The sequence below is a fragment of the Anabrus simplex genome, chromosome 2 (assembly GCF_040414725.1).
Source record: "Anabrus simplex isolate iqAnaSimp1 chromosome 2, ASM4041472v1, whole genome shotgun sequence".
Taxonomy (NCBI): domain Eukaryota; kingdom Metazoa; phylum Arthropoda; class Insecta; order Orthoptera; family Tettigoniidae; genus Anabrus; species Anabrus simplex.
In genome coordinates this window covers 1,194,860,135-1,194,883,467 of record NC_090266.1, presented here as the reverse complement: position 1 = coordinate 1,194,883,467, position 23,333 = coordinate 1,194,860,135, and the positions used below count along the sequence as shown (strand labels likewise).

Genomic DNA, 23,333 nt, shown 5'->3' with positions numbered 1-23,333 from the left:
GATATATCAGATGTTGAGTGTGACATCCTTACATTGTGCAATATTGCTGGCATTTCTGCCAAGTCATTGCCAAGTCATGGCTACGTCATCGTGAGCTTTTAGAATATTCGCTCAGAGACTCAGCCGCCCCGGGGGATTTCACCATTACATGCAACGGTTTGCCGCGTTGTGGGAGTATGTCATTGTTATTTCTGGAGATTACGTAGCTGTGTCAACCAACGTCTATATAAGGTGGATGCATATTGTAGCGTCAGTCATTAGTTAAACGGAAGCTGAACAGTGAAGTAGTCTACTAGATGAAGAGGCCTCAGTCGGTCAGTCAACGAGTGTGAACGAGAGATGGAGAAGACTCGGTGAGCCATTAATTATTGGTCATTGAGAGAGTGAGGACAAAGTTGGTCCGTCACTTAGTGGAAGACACGGACGCAAGGGCTTACCATGGAGTCGGAGAGGGCAACCCTGGACCTGACAAGAGGTAATACCATATTGACTTACAAAGAAGTCAGATGATATGGAGAAGAAGCAGTCACAAGGATGTATCACCAAGTTAGGCGTGACACATCTACAGTAAACACCAGATCAAAGGAATACGTCGTAATTACACTCAAAGTGTTCAAGGTACAATCAAGTGAATCAGTGAGGGAAATATTTCGTATAAATTGTTAAATGTCCGGTCAAGAAGAATTCAAATTCATGCCTAGTTTCTTTCAGTTGCAATGTCATAATTTCATGTTCTCATCTGTTTTATCGCAACAAGACTCACTATTTTTTATATATTATTTAAAGAATATGCTTTGTTCTATCAAACGAATTCATAGTTTTATTTCGATGACAGTAAAATATCTTAACCTCAAAATTAATGGGGAAACCGAACGCCAATCTCCTTTTCCCAGAACTTATATGGTATGTTGTCAAAAGTAAGCTTATTACCCCACACCCTAGAGATAGTCAAGAGTCTCATTCTATTATTGCTGCACTGAGTGGTAGCTGGCGCCCTTCAAATAACGTATGTGTAAGTAAGCAGGTAACAAGTAAGTGTGAGTACAAGGTCCAACGAGTGTGTATTTTATTTAATGAATGTTAATTTTCATAATTTTCATATTAAATGCAGATATTCAGATTTTTCAAGTTAAATGCACTTTTATATATGTTTCAAAAGTTAGTCAGCGCCTCAGGAACATGTTTACAGTGTATCATGGCGACTCTTGGACCAGTGAAGTGAATTAGTGTTGTTGTCTAAGTCTGTAATCTATCACGATTATGTGTTGTTATTGAGTTTAAACAGTAAATATATTGAATTTATGGAGTCAGATCGAGTTTATTACAACATTAGTAATTATTTTATCAATAAACTGCTTATTGTATCTGTTATGTCTAGCTATGGTCCGAATGATGTTCAATTCTTTTCTAAAGCCCCCTTTGGATTAAAGGGAAGGTGTAAGTTCTATGTGTCATGCTAAAATAAGTGGCTTTTTTCTACGTGACCTGGGGTTTAATGAATGCTGCTGAATGGTATTAGCAGTCCAAGAAGCTTTTCTATAAATATTATTAGGTAAACAATCCAAATGTCGGGTAATGTTTAAATCTATGTAATTTGGGGACTGATGAAGTTCAGACTCTGGGGTGTACTCAATGTCAGGGTCAAGAGCGTTTTAGGGACTTTCTAAATTTTATTTATTCATAAATTAGTTCTCACAGACTGAAGAATCTACCAGTTATAAACTAACCGAGTCAAAACTGAAAAGAAATAGCTTCCATGATAACAAAATACAACGCTTATGTGCACTGTAGCTTCCTCTATGGATCAGTGGTAGTGTCAGCTCCTGAATCACAAGTTCAAAGGTGGCAGAGGTAAATTTCATCCACCGAGTCTGCAAAGTAGGTTCACACATGTCAACCACATGAAGGAAGTGAGAGAGTGAACACAATGGGTGGGTCAAGCGGCTGAACAACTGCTCACCAAATTTGGGAATCTAAGCCAAGACAAGGTCTGCCTCCCTCCCGCACAACTCCTTCCAGGGCCTCATGGGACCAGACAGTCAACACCTTCCATGCGCAGACGACATGTTTTCACACAAGCACTTCATAGACTTCATGGATAGAGTATAGCTGGATTTTTTTAACACTAGAACCGCGACAGTTTGGCTCACACCTAGAACCATGGACTTTTGATTAAGGAATGGAGTTATTCATCACTAAATATTACATTCTTGAGAATTATAACATATTTATTTAGTATTAAACAGAAAATGAAAAACTTAGCATGAACTACAGTACAAATTTTGAACATGCATTGTTGCCTTTACAGTCTACTGTCACATCAGAAGCCTCTGACTGTGAATTTGCTACAAACCACTTTTCTGCAGGCAAGACACTTAAAAAAATTACTTGTTTCCAGTACAGTTAGTCTTTACTTGACGAGGGCGCTTCTCTTCTCTGTAAGGAATTTTTTCAGGGATGTCAGTTGATGTTTACCACCTTACCTGCTGCATATGTTTCAGCTAGTTCCTCTCCCAGATGCAGGATGAATTCTCTACACTTAAGTTTAGTATCATTCAATGTATTGCTCACCACCCATGAATTTATTCCTGCCAAATCCAATAAATTGTAAAGTGTAAACTAGCCATCGCCTGGACGGTGCTTTCACTGAGTACTTACAGGACATTTGATCAACCACATCAATTCCATATTTCGACCTGTGATAAAAAGTTACAGTGTCTGGTTTCTTCTTTTCACAACCCTCGATTTGTACACCTGGATTCATAGTACTCAGAACGAGAACATTTTTGTGGTCTTCAGCTTTTCCTTTGCATCTTCTCAACAAAGACTGGTACTTCTGTACAAGCTCTATTCATAGTACCAACAAGGGTAATTGAATTGGTTTTCAAGGTTTCAGCTAGAGACATGGAGGTAAAGAAAATGTCACATGTGGTATTTCTTCCTTTGTACAAGGAAGGTTCCATCAGTTTCTTTACAACAAAGTCACCAAGATGCTCACCTCTGGATCTAGTGTCATCTCTTCCAAGATAAGAGAAAGTTTTCACAGCATACTTCAACATACTTCTGTCTGTATTTATCTGATTTTGAGGCCATGAACTGTATAAATCTGCAGTGACATTTAGAAGGAAAGACTTTCTCATCAGTAGTTATACAGCGAGTTTCTCTCATCGGTTGGCTGGCAGGCACCCAGCTTATCTGCCTCCCACTGACTCATTACTCCCTGCTCCATGGCATAGCAACAAAAGGACAGCACTTCCTCTGTGCATGACATGAGATAACAATTAAAATCAGTAATTAAGAATTAAGAAAATAAGCTTGTACCTTATGACAGGAGAGTTGGAAATGTTCTCCTCCTGCATCCACACATTTCTGGCATAGTCTTAGGAAACTCCGATTCAGACACATAAGTTTGTCTTCTGTAACTGAAGCTATTTTTCTCTGGATATGTTTTCCCAGTTCGTCCAACATGTGAGGGTTTCTTGCATACAGTACACTTTATTTTTTAAGCTCCCCTATAAATAAAAGTCCCCAATAGTTAAATCTGGAGACCGTGATGGCCATAAGTCCGTACTAATAACACGGTCTTCAAAAATTTCCTCAATTAAGTTTAATGTGTCATTAGCTGTATGCGCAGTGGCAGAGTCTTGCATCAAAAAATGGTTTTAGTATATTATTCCTATATCTTTGTGCATTAATTGTGGCCTGAAAAAAGATAGGTCCTATAATTCAATTTAAACATTTAATTTTAATATTTTCATAGCCCGCCATGCGGAGCTCTACGAAACTCTGGCTTCTTGTCCAAGTCGTCTTAGGGATTTTGTAGGCAAATGTTCTAATCTTTCTGAGATTTCATTTACTTTTTGCTTGTTAGGTACATTTTTTAACACATTGCTTCTTATAGAGTAAAGAACTGGTTCCTCTCAATTTGTTAACGAGTTTCCGCATGGTCTCTCTACATAGAGGCGTACACCTGGAAATTGTGTTACAAATCGCCCAACAACTTCCCTGCTAGACACTGTTTTCACATAATTAGCATACATAAATACCCTTTCCCCTACTGTGTACACACGTGGAGGCATTATGAGAATTATACCCCGAAGTAACACTTCACAACTTGAGAACAGTTGGAGCGGCAGATCAACACTTAAAACACGTTCTAAGTATGGACCTGAACTGCAAAGTGCAGGCAATCCCATGCTGCCGATGCGCTATGTAACGGGAAATGATGCAAGTCTCATTCACATAGTGTTTTACGTGTGGAGTGGGGCTATGGTTAACACATTATAGTGTGCATGTCTAGCAACTGCAACATCACTCAATATACCAACTACCCAGGTCGTACCATCTGAATATAAAATTTTAGCATCTGTGGCAATATCTGAAAGTTGATGTATTTTTCATCAAACATAACGTTCAAAGGCTCACCTTACGATTCATTGTCTGAAATGTCAATTTTACAATCTGCTTTATGTTGCTTTACATTTTTTGCTGGGGACTTTACGTGGCACCGACACAGACAGGTCTTCTGGCGATGATGGGAGGGGAATGGGCTAGGAGTGGGAAGGAAGCAGACGTGGCCTCAATTAAGGTACAGCCCCAGCGCTCTGCCTATTCTGAATGTACACTGCATGGATCGACTGTTGGGAAGCAAAATGGTGGCTATTCCTGTCCATGCTACTAATATAACATGAAGCCCTAAATTGAAGCACTTTTTTATTAAGCATTGATATATATATATATATATATGTTTTCCCAATGCATACAGGACCATCGATGAAAAATGTATTCTTGACATTTACGTTGTTCTGTTGGGGCACATCAAGGATTTCATTAATATAACTGAAAGTTGCTCCTGGTTTTCTATGAGCACAATGTCGGCCAAATCAGAATTTTAAAATGGCACATTAGCAGTTTGCTCGTAGTTAAGGTACAGTCCTTTGGGTTTCTATGACAATAAAATATGACACGGAGGTTCAACTCACTTTCCTACGTCCTGGAGTAGAAGTGGTTTACAGCCTTAGTGTTAAGATTATGACATGTAGAAAAGGATTTTACATTTCTCGGACATCACTTCAAGCTTGCAAATATAAGGAGAGCTACAAAGAGACGGTAACATTGCGTGAATAGCAACTCTCTGCACCACAACACAAACTGGAACAACTGACCAAAAAGACGTCTGAGTGCACATGCGTGCTTGCTACCTTCCACCATCCCTCTCGCATTGTATGCGCACTGGTGAGTGCTCTGCCCAATCAGAATGCTACATTTTACTTTAATAATTTAAAAACATACGGCAAGAACTTTTTATGCTTTTAAAGACACACTGCAAATCTACTGGCCAAGAGCTTTCGTCAGAAATTTTACGATGTCAATCGGTTCAGCCGTTATCCCAAACTCGCGGTAACAAAAATCAGCCGAGTGTTTTAAATATATAAGATTCCCACAAAGTATACATATGAATTTCCTGCAGGAGTAATACTTCATTTCTCATAAATTTTAGTGTCAGGATGTCCAGTGATTAAAAATTTAAGCTAGGAAATTAGGCAGCTGATAATCTTGTCGTCTTGCCCCTTACTACAACAATCACTAGAGCAGAGTCTGCATCTGTAATGCAAGAGTTAACACTATGAGCTGCTGACCACGGAGGCCCAGATTTCATTCCCAGTACTGCCAAATATTTAAGAATGGCAGGAGGGTTGTTATGTGGATAAGAACGTACATGCAACTCACCTCCATTTGGGGTGTGCCTGAAAAGACATGCACTACCTCGGGATGAGGACATGAATTTACCAGAACAGAACAGAGTTCTAATGTCTCCAAGGGACCAGAAATATTATGTTGTTAAAGATGAGTGTCACAGTAACAGAGGTGAATAGGTTATGCAATTAGTCAATAGGAATTTAAAAACTCGAGTATACTTTAATATAAGTTTAACTTCACATTTGTAATAGCACGTAACAAGAGTTCACAAAAATCAACAACTAAAGTACAATAATCAGTCATTTATCTTCTCCTTGGAGGAGCGACGGCTGATGCAGCCTTCCACCTTGTGAAGTAATGATGTGTGTGTGTGTTACTTCACAAGACGGAAGGCTGCATGGTCCACTTTGCATAAATCGTGATTTAAGCCAATGGTTTACAATGTAATTTTACTGCTCCTTCCTCTGCTGCTAAGAAGAAATTCAGAACTGTAATGCCTTCTAAGAGCTTTTTTCACAGTAAGGGTTGGATTGTCTTCTTCTTCTTCTACTTTGATGTTTTCATCATCATTAGTATTAGAGGTTCATGGAATGGGTTTGTGTAGTCACATTCCAGTTTGTGAAGCATGGACAATGGCTGAGGGGCCAAGTAAATGATCACGGAATTGGGATACCAGCTTCTATGGGGTGAACCGCAATGGTACATATAAGACAGGGAGTTTATTTAGAAGAGGAATAGGGAGGTACATTCAGGGAAATGAGGTGGACTAGGGAGCGGTGATGACAATATAGGGAGCAGGAAATCAAGTAAGGATGACATGAAATTTTTAGTGTTAGACAGTAGAAGTATTGTAAATAAAGGATTAGAATTAAGTAATTAAATAGATATATACAGTCGAACCTCGATATCTAGAACCTCCATTACTCAAATTTTCAGTATCTCATTGTAACTTAAACTTCCCGGCTGTTTTTCCTATTCTTCACGTATATTTATTTCTCTATTACTCGAAATTCGGTTACACAAATTTCTTGATTTCTCAAAGCAAACATTTCCTCCCTTGAAGCAAAAAATACTCTGTAACTCAAATTTTGTGCAACCATAACTGTGCAATACAGCATTTGTGGTTTGTAAGGAACAGTTAACACATAAAGAAAGGGTTACAGTGAAGCTGGGAGCTAATATGACAGGAATTAAAAAACTGAAATTTCTAGTGACTGGAAAATCGGCGAAGCCTCGCGGTTTCTCAGGTGTGAATTAATTGCAAGAAATCACCTTCATTTCCAGTATCAAATCCTATTTACAATGAATCAAAAACAGTATTTTTTTAATACTTATATTTGCATTAAGCAAATAAATAAATCAATCAATCAAACACAGTACATGTTTCATTCCATTTGGAACATCTTCAGCTGTATTACAACGCTTAGGTGAAATTACAAAGTACTTACCCTCTTAAGAACATCTTAATAAGTACCTTGTTTTACTTAAAATCTATGTGAATTTAAAAATTTGAAATAAATAAATTAAAATCAATGTGGATAGTTGAATGGGGGTGGTGAAATGGATTTACTTATTTTAGCCTATTTTAAAACTATATCTATTCATTGGAACAGATGTTATAAAAAATGTTTTTGTTTCCAGCACTTTCCACTATGATTTATTATATTGTGCTTGTCTACTAATAAAATGTTTTTGACATTTTTTTCTTTTGCCACTGTTCTATATTTTATTATTATTATTACAATTTACTTTACGTCGCACCGACACAGATAGGTCTTATGGCGACGATGGGATAGGAAAGGCCTAGGAGTTGGAAGGAAGCGGCCATGGCCTTAATTAAGGTACAGCCCCAGCATTTGCCTGGTGTGAAAATGGGAAACCACGGAAAACCATCTTTAGGGCTGCCAAGAGTGGGATTCGAACCTACTATCTCCCGGATGCAAGCTCACAGCCGCGCGCCTCTACGCGCACGGCCAACTCGCCCGGTGTTCTATATTTTACAAGGATGTTCTCTTCAATTGCTCCTTCCAAGGCAAATGATGTTTCTTTTAATTTTATAATAGTGTCTGATGAAGGAGGTGCAGGTTAGAAAGAAACAGAGTTAGGAATGATGATGATGATGCTTGTTGTTTAGAGGGGCCTAACATCTAGGTCAACGGCCCAAGTTAGGAAGGGTTGTGGTAGTAAGGAGAGACTGAAGGAATGTAGGAATTGAATTTAGCAAAAGAGTCAACTAAGAATAGTATGGTGGCAAACATAATCGTCAGTCATATGCATTTTAGGGAAAAAATGTAAGGATATGTATAGGTACTTTAAGGAAAAAACAGGCTCTAGGAAGGACATTCCCAAGAGAGTATCGCTGGACCTCTATGTTTTCTTATATATGAGGGCAAGTTAAATATAAACAAGCCTTTTATTGTAACTATTTACCAAAATTGTGTATATTTTACTTTTTGACATAAGTCCCCACCCTATCTATGCACTTTTGCCACCGGATAGGCAATTTCTTCATCCCATTTTCAAAGAAGGTAGCCGGGCGTGTCTGAAGCCAATTGCGCACAAACTGTTTCACCTCCCTGTAGGTTATGAAGCGCTCTTCAGTGGCGCGAACACGTGGAAGTCACATGGTGGCAAGTCTGGACTACAGGATGGATGTGGCAGGGCAGTCCAGTGCATTTGTATGAATATTTGCTGGTTTAGTCTAGCGGTGTGGGGTCTGGCATTGTCATGAAGGAGCAGTACAGATCTGATTGGAACGCCACACCTTTATGACCTGTAGGCAATGCGAACCTGACAAAGATTGCAGTAGTAGGCCGCAGTAATGGTCTGACATTCCTCAAGGAAATCAACCAGCTGTACTCCTCTGTAGTCCCAGAAGACCGTGGCCAAGACCTTGCCTGCAGACAACCGCGTCTTGGCTTTCCCCAGCGGCCTCTCGCTGTACCTCCGCAACTCCATACTGACGTGTGATGGTGGACCCAGGTCTCATCACAAGTAACGATTCATCTCAAAAAGGTGCCACCTTCTGCCTCATGTCTTGTCAGAAGCTCGCGAGGAATTGCAAGCCGTGCAGCCTCCTGCTCTTCATTCAGCAGCCTCGGGACCTAACGAGCTGACACCTTTCGGAATCCTAGGTTCTTCCGGACGATTGTCAGAACACTCCCATGGCTGATCTGAAGCACAGCTGTTCGCGTATCAACTTCAATAAGCTCTCGAACAGCCGCAATGCTCTGCACTGTGATGTTGGTGCAGGGTGCGTGTGCTTTAACATTTTCTCCGACGAAAATTTAATGATGTGTTGCACAACACGCAAGTGTACCTCTCTCTCACTCATTGTGAGAGCTCTCTCACTCATTGTGAGGGCGACTGAATACAGCATGGACGAGACATCCCGAGACACGATGCCCCTCCCAGAGACCCCTTCTTGTGTGCTCTATTGGCCTCGAACCATATGCGCACCAAACAGGCACCAAAATCCAAAAGGCTTGTTTATGTTTGACTTACCTACATATGGCATGATAGTGCTGCACTGGATCACTGCAAGTACCCAGGTGTTAATACAAGGGAAGATCTTCATTGGAGTAATCACATTAATGAGGTTATTAAATAAAGGTTACAGATCTCTTCATATGATTATGAGGGTATTTAGGGGTTGTAGTAAGGATGTAAAGGAGATGGTGTATAAGTCTCCGGTAAGATTCCAATTATTGTATGGACTCAGTGCAGTACTTCTTGTGATGTACATTTGATGAACATCTTGATCTTGTGATCACATTTTCTGTAAGAAAGAAATTAATAAACCTCCAATCAAGGGTTGGAATGTGTATTTTTCTTTTACATGTTTGCTACAATTACTAGAATAAAGTCATGTGTTAAAGATTACTGGTAACTCTTACAAATGTTATAGAATTTCCAGATGTGGAAGTAGCATGGAACTTTGTGTAATCAGTACAAGATATTTTACAAACTGAAGTTCCCTCTGATCATTACACACCTTATAAGATCTAGCATTAATAAATGCTATTGCTTTTACTGTTTAATTGTCAGTACTGTATGGGCTTTGATATAGTATACTACTTGATTCAATAGCTGGAAAAGATCAAAATGAAAGCAGCACGATTTGTTCGGGGTGATTTCCAATAAAAGAGGAATGTTATGAAAATGTTGCAAAGTTTGGGCTGGGAAAACTTGGGACTAAGGAGATGAGCAGCTTGACTAAATGGTATGTTCTGAGCTGTCAGCGGAGATATGGCGTGGAATAACATTAATAGTCTAATAAGCTTGAGTGGAGATTTTAAAAGTAGGAAAGATCATCATATGAAGATAAAATTGTAATTCAAAAGGTCAAATTGGGACAAATATTCGTTTATAGGAAGAGGAATTGAATTAACTTATCAAGGGAAATGTTTGATAAAATTCAGACTTCTTTGAAATCACTTTAGAAAAGACTAGGTAAATAACTGATTGGATACTGCACGGAGGGATATGGAAACTGATGGAAACGCAAAGTGTTAACTGGATTTCTGTGCTAACATGGTATTAGCAGTTGATAAGTGTCAAATGACATCATCACTAGATTCTCACCTAGAGAGAACCGTGATATTCCTCCTATAGTGATACTAATCACAGGAAACGAAGACTCATGGTGTTTCTTGCATGGTGGTACTAATCACAGGTAATGTAGACCCATCGTATGACACACAATGGCACCACTTACAGGTAACACAAACCTATGGTGTATAGCATATAAGGGTACTACACACAAGCAACGCAGACCCGTGGTGTTCCTCACATAGTGAGACTAATCACAGGCACCGGTATTCCCATGGTGTTCCTCACTTAGTGGAATGAATAACAGGCCAAGTATACTCATGGTGTTGCTCAGATAGTGGTACTAATCATAAGCAATGTAGACCCACGGTGCTTCACACATTATGGCAATGCCCACAGGCAACACAAACCCACGGTGTTCCTCACACAATCGTACTACTTCTCTCAGGCAACGCAGATCCAGGGATTTACTCACATAGTGGTACTAATCACGGGCGCCAGCCAAACCCGTGGTGTTTCTTGCTCACACGCAACGTAGAACCATGGTGTTTCTCATAAAGTGGTACTACTCATAGGTAACGTAGACCCATTCTCAACACAGTGGAACAGACCGGTGGAATACACACGATGAACATTATCACAAACAATGCCCAGACCCGTTGTGTTTCTCGCATAATGTTACTGCTCCTATGTAACACAGACCCATGGTTTTCCTCACAAGGTGGTACTAGTCGCAAGTAATGTCGATCCATGGTGTTCCGCACGTAATGGTACTAATCATAAGTATTCTCATGGTTCTACTTTCATTATCCCATGGTCGTCCCTTTTAGTCACCTCTTACAACAGACAGGAGATACCGTGGGTGTATTCTTCGTCTGCGGCCCCCACCCATAGGGGGTCAGGGTGATATTCATATGGATGTAATTCCTATGATATAAACACTGTTTCTTTTAATCATTTTACTGCTGATAAAATTGCAAGAGGTAACTTAATCCCATAACACCAGTTGGAAAAATATATCTAAGGTATTGTTCCCTCCAATCTATTTGGCACTTAGGAAAGATAGCAAAGCTACACAGTAGGCCTACCTGAAGCTAACCAACAGACCACACATGTCCCAGAAGCAGAGCATGGACCCAAAAAGGATTCGCAGGAAGGGAAAGCGAAATTTACAGTGATGGACTGGACAGAGAAAGAGGTACCACCAGCTGCTTAAAATAAGCAGATCTGCAATATGGATTCATGACATTAATACACAAATTGAGCTATTTCACCAGTACAGTTTAAGCTCAGGTTCACTACAGAACAACTAAAACACTATGCAGAAGGGTAAGAAAGAACACCAAGAGTAAATTTTGCCAGTTTCAAACCAAATTTGTCGGATCAAGGCACCCAATCCACCTGTTCCCTAATTTTGTGTTCCTGTTCTAAACGAATGCATGAATGGATACCTTGTTTTATGTTATAGGGAAATTATCCATATTCAAATTATTGTAAAAGTACCATTTAAACAACTAGGATTTTTATCCAAAATGGAAACAAACATTAAATCACTATGTTCTCTCGTAACTCCTTTGTGAGACTGAAGTTATATTAGCTTTGTTCACAGTACATTCATAGTAGTCAGAAACTGTTGCCAACTATCAGACGCATGCGAACATTCAAATTCGCGTTTGTAGTAGAGATCATCAGAGTTGCTGACAACTAATGTGTTCTTTGTACAAGGTTTTCAAACCATTGGAAACCATCAGCAAACTGTTGGAACAGTTTCTGATCCTGGACAAAAACTCTTTCAGTCAGCGAGTCAGAATATGCACGCGCATACCCAGTGCCATTTATGTTTATTTTATAAGTGACTTGAGAATGACTTCATGGACGTGATTAGTTGCTCAAGTAACCTACAAAATAAGTAGAATTAACCAAATATAAACACAGTATAACCCACTTCTGTATTTATGTTTAAGCGTATATTTCCGACTTTCAACTAATACTATTTAGTCAATTCACGTTACATCTTTCAGTGTTCATCCATTTTTGAACTTGAAGTTACGAAAAATCCTAGTTAATTTCTGAAGCTCTCAGAGTACACAACACGTTGGTTCTGAACAGTTGATGTCTCCAACCACTTCCGTTCGTAGTAGAAATTAGCTTGTCACATTTCAAAATAGTTGCCAACCGCACGTGTGCATATGGACAGTAAATCGAACTATCCTGGATTCGTTCTGTGAACAAACTTATTATACATCTGTTACATGGAAGCTATGTTAAAACAAATGCTTATGGCTTATTTACTACAAGAAGCATTATCAGTCAGTGTATAGGTTGACAACTGTATACAGTCCAGTGGTGTATGTAGATATTCCTCGGAAGGAGGAAGGGAGGTCATATTTAAGACTGGTTATTCAAATACAATTCACTGATATTTTATTTACAGTATGTGGCAAAACAAACAGTTCTAAAATAACTACAAACATGCTCTGAACCTCAAAGAGTAATGAATGTTGCCAGAAACTTGCCACTGAAATACGAATGGATGCAGCAAGATGGAGCTACAACTCACACCATGAGGGGGTCAATTGCCCTTTTGTAACAACGCTTTGGAGATGGAGATAGCTTAATTTCTCTACCATCCCGACTCCTCGGATCCCATATCCCCAGATGCCTACATACGGGACATGCTGAAGGAATCAGTTATCCGGTCAGATGACCCACCTAAGAATGTTCCCGAATTACGAGAGAAGATTAAGTCATACAATCACTATTGTGTGTACTTGCGACAACCTGTGTTCCTCAACATGTTCGACAGTCAACAAGATGGTTATGAACAATGTGCGAGACATGAGGACGAACACATGTTGCACCGATGCAGTTGAATACGTGTTGATGTTGTCACCTAGCATGTTATAATGACGTATCTTAATGTTCTGAGCATGTTTGTAATTTTAATACTGCTTGTTTTGTGGCATACTCTTATTATATCTTATAACCTACTATCTTTATTAGGCTATTATTATTTCTGTTTGCAGGAGTTACTTTGAATACGAGAAACCAACAAAACAATTTGAACAGTATTCTTTTTATTATATAGGTGGGCTGAGTACTCCAGATGGTAGCTGTGCCCAAGTTGTCAGATTCAATCCTGGTTCAGTATGATTGTAATTGAAGGTACTCCAATAAGTCAGCCTCATGACTGAAGATTTACCGGCATGAGAAATAATTCCTGCAGGAAAAACTTCCGGCAACTTGGTGTCTAAAGTAGTTAATGGGATGTAAAGCCAATAGGGACTTAAACTTGGTACCCTTCCCCCTTGTGTATGCCACAGGTACAGTCACTCATAAATTTATGAACAGAGAGTAACTCTCTCATATGTTATGAAGAAAGAAGCAGGGAGTCAAAGAATAAGACACAAGACCAGTATAAGAAAGCAGAAAGCTGTTGAAAGTGCAAGTAAGGGCAGCAGAAGTAACAAAAGTGTCACCGAAGAGTGGGCAGGGAGCGTACTTTTGATGGCTGACAAAGAGTATCTGCAAGGAAGACAGACTAGGAACGAGCTGGCAAGGCAGCATTTTGAGGTAAGTTGGTGACTCGCTCTTCACCTTGCTATCTAAGGACTTCACAGGTCAATTTATTCTGAGGCAATTATATATGGCAACATCTGTTCACACATTTGTACGAATTTTTGTTTTTCAACAACATAAATATTTTGAAAGCAATACCAATTAATTCCTACTTATGTAACATATGTACCATCATGTTCATGGAGACAAACATTTACCCTTCTTAAGGTGAATGACAGGATACATATCACCTGAAGTTTTGATACATAACCGTTTCATTTAGGGGCTAGGGTCACAAAACATAGTCTCAAAAGAGAGGGAATTATGGTATGCAGTAGTAAAGTAGATAAATAGCTTTTCCACCTTCTTCCATTCCACCCTGTTGTTTGTCAACCCCTTTTGTAATGCTGCAGGCTTGCGTGTTTTTTATGTTGTTTTTCTGCAAGTGGTTTGACGTCACACTAACACATAGAAGATTTTCAGCGATGCAGGGATGGGAAAGGGCTAAGATTGGGAAGGAAGCAGCTGTGGCTTTAATTAAGGTACACCCTCAGCATTTACCTGATGTGAAGATGGGAAGCTACAGATGGGCTTGCATGTCATTCCTTAAGCACTGTAGTCGGGTCTTCTTTGGAAAGTCCCAATCCCCCTTGCATTCTTGCTGGAGTTATATGCTGCTGGCATCTTCTTTGAACATATCTAAACCAGCAGTGTCTGTATTCTCTCAAGTTTGCCGTTTATTTGGGTCACACCGAATCTCACTTCACACATCTATCCTAACATCCTTATTTCCATGACAAGCGGCTTTTGTTCCTGAACTTTCCTCAATGATCAGTATTCTTTGCCCTAGAGCATTGTTGGTTATATCATGCTTCTGTATACATCTCATGATCTGGTAGGCGATATCCCAATTAAAGTCTCCATTTCTGTCTATGATAACTGACTAAGTGCTTATAGTTATTGACGTACATAATACGGCTGTCCTGTAGTTTCAATTCAGAGTGTAGTTGCTACAAAGTCACAGTACAGGTATTTGGTATGCTAATATAGGGACTGCAATTATACTAATTCCTTACCGTTTATTCTCTAGAATAAGTTAGACACATCCTTGATTACAGGAGTCATCCACCATCACAGCAAAAGAATATTCCCCCACCCCTTACTTGAATATGCTGGTCGACATACTCTTACAATTTACGAACAATGCATTGTTTCTTAGTTATACTCTTTTACTGTTTTACATTACACGGGTTCATATATGCCTTATGGCGACGGTGGGATAGGACATGGCTGGGAAAGAAGTGACCATGGTCTTAATATTGAGGTCTGATGTCTGGTGTAAAAATGGGAAACCACAGAAAACCATCTTCAGAGCCCAACGACAGTAAGGTTCGAAGTGAACCATCTCCCGAATGCAAGCTAACAGTCCAAACCGTGCAGCCAACACACTCAGACATATACATTGATCCGTGTGGCTGCAATGTGTTTACATTTCTCCTAAATTATTGATTTCTATACGCACTCACAATGCAAATCACCTCCTTCTGATGTTATACTACTACTTCTCCAGGACTTGTAACGTCATAGGACAGGACGGAATTTCATAAATTATTTCACATCTGTTTATAATGACGATGATGCTTGTTGTTTAAAGGGACCTAACATCTAGGTCATCAGCCCCTAATGGTACGAAATGAGACGAAATGGAATGACAAATTAAAAGTCTAAAATCCACCTCTGACCAGACTTCAAAACGTGAGGACGAAGAATGAATGGATGGATATGAATTTAAAACCATCAGTGGATCCGACCCGCAATGTCTCGCATTCACAGAAACTGACATGAAACAATAGTATTACTGACCAAGAATACTGAATCGATGATGCTTTTAGTCTAAAGGGGTCCAAAATCCACATCATCGGCCCCTCATAATGGTACTTATCACTAGGAAAGTAGAACCATGGTATTTGTCATGTTGCGATACTAATCAAAAGTAGCATAGACTCGAGGCATTCCACACAGTATGGTACTACTCACAGGTAATGAAATTCACACATGGAATAGAGACCTATGGTGTTTCGCACATTGCGGCCCCATTTACAGGCAACGCAAACCTATGCTGTTCATCATACACGTGTACTAACCACAGGGACACGCACTATTCCGTGGTGTTCCTCATATACCGGTAGTGGGTACTAATCACAGGCAAGCCAGAACCATAGTGTCGCTCCTAAAGTAGTGTTAATCACAGGTACTGTAGAAGCCGGCAACACACTCCGTTGCTACTAATCACAAATCTATTTGGTACCTAACATAGTGGTACTACGCGCAAGTAAAAGCGACCCATGGTGTTCCCTACATGGTGGTACTAATCATAAGTAGTTCCATGGTTCTAATACAATCAACCGTTGGTCGCCTCTTTTAGTCTCCTCTTACGACAGGGAGGGGATACCATGGGTGTATTGTTCGTCTGTGTCCCCCACCCACAGGGGGTTGTGTGTTTGGTCCGCGAGAGGTATTTTATTTCCCTCAAGTCCGCCAGCAAGCCGGTTAGGACCCCACTATCCGCCACCTGGGATGCACCACGTGGGAGTATCACCTCTCCCACTGCTACGCCAGCGTGGTAGGTTCGTGGGTCATTTGTTTATAGGTGTACCTTATGTGAAGAGGAGTGAAAGTGAAATCTTCCACTACTCTTAATTATTTTGTTTGAAACTACAACAGCAAGTTATTAATTTTTTTTAAACTCTCTCTCAAGTAGAACTATTTGAGAGTCATTTTTCAAACAGCTGACAGGAAATTTGACGATGTTCTCAATATCAATATAGGCAGTATACAAGTCAATATTCCTTCTTGTTGGAAGCAATAACTCTGCACACAGATCATATAATTTTCTTTTAGTATAGTTTTTTCTTTGCTAATCGTCACCATTAATGAAGAACAATGACAATACAATTTTGGTCTACTAAAATAACAACAAAATATATCAATATATATAATTACATAGGCTATTATTCATCTCCGCACTATATGATAATTCCAGACAAATAAAATATCTGCAATATTTGGGCTGGTTTACAAAACAAAAATGATTTTTTTTTTTTTTGGAAACAAAAATGTCTTCTTACAAAAAAAAAAAGAAAAAAAAGAATTTTGTAACATTTATCTAAAATACAAACAAAGTAGTACTAAAACAATTCCCTACAGAAGGTTGTTCGGTTCATATCCAACCGATTTCAAGGGTACTCACCTTTTGAGGTCGTGTTCTATTAGACCCCAGCACTGTAGACTATCGCCTGACATCGAAGATTCCACTGAAGCAAATTTTGGTGGACTACTGGCATAGGAATTCAGTCCCATTCCTCCTCGAAAGCTTTTTACAGACCATCTACGGTCCATGGACAGCGATGTTAAAAACATCTTTTTTTTCACTCCATGGATGGCAATGTTGGAGACATCTTTTTTCACAGGGGTCTTCACAGGAATGTCTTGAAATGGAATAAACAAAAATTCCTAATCCTAGATCAGTTTCCTGATTAAGCACAGAGAGATGTTCTGGCTGTATGACTTGAAGCCATATTATGGATCATCACCTGGTTGGAGCCCACCCCATACAATTGTGGGATGCCTGTCCAATAGGTAGGTGCCACAATGGATTCTGCAAATATTTTGCAATCACTTTCACGTCTCTTTCAACTTATTTGCATAACTGAACCCTGCGACAAGCATAAACCCACATGGGAGACTGACCCAGCAGTGTCGAAGATAATGCACCCCTCGGCATCAATGTCACAAAATGTAATTGCCCAAATGTGACCGCTACCAGTGAGATGGATGTATGCTTCATCCACTGTGCTGACCGTCTTTCATTTTGGCCCTGCCAGATGTGTTTTACTGTGTGTGTGTGTGTGTGTCTGTGTGTATGTATGAAAAAACGACGACGGAAAAGGGCCATAACACACCCTTCCCGATAACGGTTGATTTTTCGTGCCATTTCATGGCACATTCACACATCTATACAGTCAGACACAACAATGCTCATGACAGCAGACATAGGCCTATAGTTCCGACGGTCACTCACCACGTGGTAGTAGCATTGCACAATCGGTCAGATATTAACCGACCAATCTTCTGTAGTCGTAGAATAAAGGTATATACATTCCAAATATAAAGTCAACGCATTAAACGACAATTCATTCCTTGTCAGACACACAAACATATCTGCACCATAGACAGTTTATATTACACGTAAGGCATAAGGAACAAGCAATTCATAATTAATTACAGCAGCAAAAGTATTTTCACACTAGTTACCAGACGTGTAAAAGAATTCATAATATTAAAAAAAATTAGAATATAAAATATAATAATTGTGTGCAGAATACACATGCAAAGAGAAAAAGAATCAAAGAACACTTGGAAAAAAAAACAGTATCTATCAATTCATATTACTACACATGAACCTAGTAATTTAAGAACCTATCAAAGGTAAAATTGTCTAACAAACACAAAATGAATTATTAACCAAACAAGAACAAGTTGCTTGAACAACCACACTTATAAATTTATTGATACAAAATAACAGGTTTATGAACAGACATAAGTAACTGTGCCAGGGCCTCATGATTATCAATCCAGTGGATGTTCACAACAGCTGAAAAGAATAAGGTGAGATTTCAATTCTTTCGTACGGAAAATATCTTTCATTCCCTTTGATTCAACAGTTTCAAGGAGAAAATATTATTCTGTAAGGAGGGGATTATTTCTGTATAAGGGTGCATTATGCCTTATTTCACTACAACCCAAAATAATAGACATATCTACCACAAATCCAGAATTATAATAATAGGAATAGTGCTGGATATTTCAACCAAAATGATTCAAAGTTATTCAATGAGATTTGCTTGTTCTACATTTAGCCAGTCCACACAGCGCATATAAAACGTAAGAGATTAAAATCCAACTCAAATTAATTCCCCGCCAATGTCCCTTTGAAAGTTTCGAGTGATGCTACTATTTGAAGGGCACTTTAGCATTAACAGTATAATGTTCTTAACAGATGGAAGGCTACTTTCTTTTGCCAACAGTTAAATGAGAAGATAACAAAGGCCGAGGTAGAACGTGAACTAAGAATCACTCTATGCCACTGGAAGTAAAACAAACAAGTGGAGAACTAGATATACGGGTTACAACACTTGACGGGCAAGGTGTTTTCTTATGCGGATGCAATAATAGGACAATAATCAATAAACGTAACAGATATCAGCTATTGTTTTCATACAAAACAATTAGAAATTATCTATCAACGCTTTTAAGCAGAACACCTGTCATAAAAAATAAAAAAAAAAGTAAGAGGGGAAACTTCAAACACTCTATAGGTTATGAACCTGAATTCGTCAATTTAGTATTCATAGAAGGGTCAGCACTAACCATACAACTACTTACACAAATAAAAGAGGCAAAACGTTAATCCACTACAAAATAAATAACTAAACCGCAACACATACTAACATCACACGTAAAATTTAAAAAAAAATTAAACCATCGAACACAACAAGACCAATAGCACATGCAAACAAAAATCTGTCAAACTACTATAAACATTCCTTGAAAGAGGGGCACATTTACAGGGTCTTTACTCCCTGGGAAAATCCTTATCATGCCAACTTAACCAATCTCTCCAAATAATTTCAAACGTGTGATATAAACAGAGCCATCTACAGTAGCCATCTACTGTAGTCGGCTATGGATATAAACAATATTTGGAATTTAAGATTTGTTGTATTTTAGTCCTTGTTTTTATTACATAAAAATATCCTTTTAAGGTTTACTATACTATACATAACTTACTAGCAACATTAAATAATATTTAGCCATTTTATTCGTATGACTGTTCAATTAATTTATACAATCAAAAAAGTATTTTTATTAGGCCTACGCGAAGCCTGTTATATATAACAATAATAGCATGGTAAGACCTTTAAGTCCAAAAAAAACACCTGTTCTGAACCTGTTAATCTTTGTATCGACGTGTCTGCCAACTTTTGAAACAAATGAAAGCTAAGTCAAACTCATACGAGTAGGCTTCTCGGACTGACTCGGATAAGAAATCGTAAATGTAAACGATGACTCGTACGTACTCGTAGCTCGTATACGAATAGCAATCAAAGTAGAGAGGCTACCGACTTGCATCCGAATTAGACTGTTTTAAAAATGGCGGAGACTAAATACTGCAGGATGTCTCGTGAAAATCTGGAGGAGTTCATTAATTTATACTACAGAGCGGAGTGCCTGTGGAATGTCAAGTGTTCTCAATATCGGGACATCAATGCGAGAAATAAGGCCTATGAAGTTAAACATAACTACGGATCTAGTTAAACAGAAAATCAACAACTTTTGGAGGCTGATATACGCGTCAAGAATTCTAATGATTTGAAGCTATCTCCAGTAGCTAAAAATCTGAGTCACTGCCAGTTGCAGCTGACAAATGATACAGCTTCTCATCTGAGTGTTTTCTTTGGGGATATGAGGGGCAACCTAGAAAAAATGAATTACTAATAATATGCCAGTATTTAGCATATCGGTACCGGTATTATAAAAGTCATTTCGTCCACTTACCAAAAGGTACAACATTTCAAATGTACTAAAATCCATCATTAAAAAGTCTCTATAACCATCTCCTCCCTCGTTTAATAAATCAACTAGTAAATGTTCCTGTATTCCAAAAACGGGTCTTTTCTTCAAGGATTCTTTAACCCAAAAGCCCCTGACATTTTTCGCTTCATTCTGCTGTCTTGTTTTAAAACACAACAGCACGATAGCAGCCATAACAAGACGTTTTCGTCTGCTTGGAGCCATATTGGAAACTGTACTCGTATACGAGTAAGCACCATAAATGTAAACGCGTTTCCTATTCGTATACGAGCCCTCGTATACGAGTTACTCGTAAATGTAAAGCCGGCTTCATTCAAACAAAATACAGTAGAGACAATACGCGACACTTACGGATTTCACCTTGCTAAAATGGGAGACAATTCAACGGTGGCGCTCCTAGTGACTTGACCTGAAAAAATCGCGCTAAATTCAAATATCAATGGAAATGTATATACGGAAATGGATAAATAAATTACGTCTAGAAAGAAAGTGGTATTGAGATATTAACTTCGAAGTTGCTAAAGCAATTCTGGATAAATGAATGAAGAATTATTTAAAAGGTTATTATTCAAAGACTGAAATTAGACACATAAACAAGATATGAAATGGGTTGCTGTGAAATGGCTTGATCTTTAATTTATGCATTACTTTTTTAGCTTTCGCATTCCTGCCTGAACTTTTACGGTTGGATTTGTCTTTTATCTCATTTAAAAAACATTGTATGATCACATTAAGACACTTGTCAATAAAAATATCAGCACATTCCTTGCACACATGATGCAATGAATTAACATTTAAAAGCTGGATAATTTTCCTCTTAACATGAAGCCTACTAACAGAAAGAAAATCTAAAAAATTCCTTCTTTAATCTGAGAAAAGGGATTAAAGAAAGAAAAGTATGAAAATGTTGTCGATAGTGATGCTTTCAGGAATATTTACGCACAATTAGAGCAAAAATGTAATATACCCTTGACTGTATAGTCGAGGATTTTTAAAGTCGATGCCTGGAAATGATCTGAACAGATCTTATAATTCTTATATAAGCGTAATGTCCCTTCTTTCTTGTACACCTTATCCAAATCACGTCTGTGACATTTCAAAACCCACAGATAACACCTACAACAACACATCGGTACTGAAGGTTAACTGCTGCACTATACAATAAAATATGCGTATTACATTTTATGCCAGTTAAAATATGGGTCGAGCAGGTCAGAAGATTATGAAGTACTATAAAAATCTCCGTCACTGGAAGAATATATATGCAAACACAATATAACTTACATGTTCTTGTCACGAGGGAACCTGAAGAATGACAGCGCATTTTTCTCTACTTCGTAATTACTGCAGCCAAACACAGCTCATACCTTTCCCATCATGTTGAGAGGAGATGTCAAGGAATGACACACACTACTATTTAATTATGTCAACTCACTGAAAACGCATAAATAACACCAAAAATTTCACACAAAAATACACGTGCTCTTAGAAGAGAATCAGTATTGTTCAGGTCTATCCTCTAGAGTGAGTTCCAATAGCTGTCCCTCGATATCTCGCTCAGTGTCGCGTATTGTCTCTACTGTATTTGTTCAAACTTCGCATAGCATCAGAGCGCTCAGTGAGTCTAGATAAGTAATATTAAAGTCTTTAGTATGGTTAACAGAGATACCTAAACCATCTTCATAGACGTAATATATTACAATGTATTGAATAGGACGATTTTTAACATTTACATAAATGTAATTGAAAAGAAGCCAGTACAAAGTGAAATTTATACTGTGCAGTTGTTGTAGACTGTCAATCAATCAATCAATCAATCAATCAATCAATCAATCAATCAATCAATCAATCAATCAATCAATCAATCTGTACTTAGGGCTGTCGCGCAGGTGACAGATCCCCTAACTATTGTTTACCTAGCCTTTCTTTAAATTCTTTCAAAGAACTTTAACATTTATGCAGATTCATTGGGTTAATCACATAAATCACTGCCTGCTCGATCTGCACCCGATGGCTGCTTATACTGCCTGCTCGTTACAACATTTTAACATGGCAATAAATGAAACACTCCGTTTACAAATACCCACAGCAAGTGGCAGCACCAACCGGCTCCTGAACTGTCGGCATGAAGTAGCGGGAAATAGGGCAGTACTGTATTTGTTTACAGTGAAAAATCAATCAATCAATACTGATCTGCATTTAGGGCAGTCGCCCAGGTGGCAGATTCCCTATCTGTTGCTTTCCTAGCCTTTTCCGAAATGATTTCAAAGAAATTGGAAATTTATTGAACATCTCCCTTGGTAAGTTATTCCAATCGCTAACTCCCCTTCCTATAAATGAATATTTGCCCCAGTTTGTCCTCTTGAATTCCAACTTTATCTTCATATTGTGATCTTTCCTACTTTTATAAACGCCATCCAAACTTATTCGTCTACTAATATCATTCCACGCCATCTCTCCGCTGACAGCTCGGAACATACCACTTAGTCGAGCAGCTCTTCTTCTTTCTCTCAATTCTTCACAACCCAAACATTGAAATATTTTTGTAACGCTACTCTTTTGTCGGAAATCACTCAGAACAAATCGAGCTGCTTTTCTTTGGATTTTTTCCAGTTCTTGAATCAGGTAATCCTGGTGAGGGTCCCATACACTGGAACCATACTCTGCTTGGGGTCTTACCAGAGACTTACAAGCCCTCTCCTTTACATCCTTACTACAACCCCTAAACACCCTCATAACCATGTGCAGAGATCGGTACCCTTTATTTACAATCACATTTATGTGATTACCCCAGTGAAGATCTTTCCTTATATTAATACCTAGATACTTACAATGATCCCCAAAAGGAACTTTCACCCCATCAACGCAGT

The 23,333-nt window shown here is 38.7% G+C and overlaps 1 protein-coding gene across 6 annotated transcripts in view; it reads right to left on the bottom strand.

Moving 5' to 3' along the window:
* Nucleotides 1-19,394, bottom strand: part of LOC136863403 (uncharacterized) — a 67,174-nt gene extending 47,780 nt beyond the window's left edge. For 3 of the 6 annotated variants that reach the window (XR_011017801.1, XM_068225925.1, XM_068225926.1), the window contains exon 1: nt 17,060-17,268. Coding sequence is in view for 2 of the 6 variants with exons in the window: in XM_068225925.1 (XP_068082026.1) it covers nt 17,060-17,229 (170 nt within the window). In the remaining 4 variants the exon portion in view is untranslated. Of the gene's footprint in view, nt 1-1,960; nt 2,092-17,059; nt 17,269-19,254 lie in introns of those variants that run through there. The other 3 variants (XR_010859214.2, XR_011017803.1, XR_011017802.1) reach the window with 3 other exon arrangements.
* Nucleotides 19,395-23,333: the final 3,939 nt, after the last annotated feature.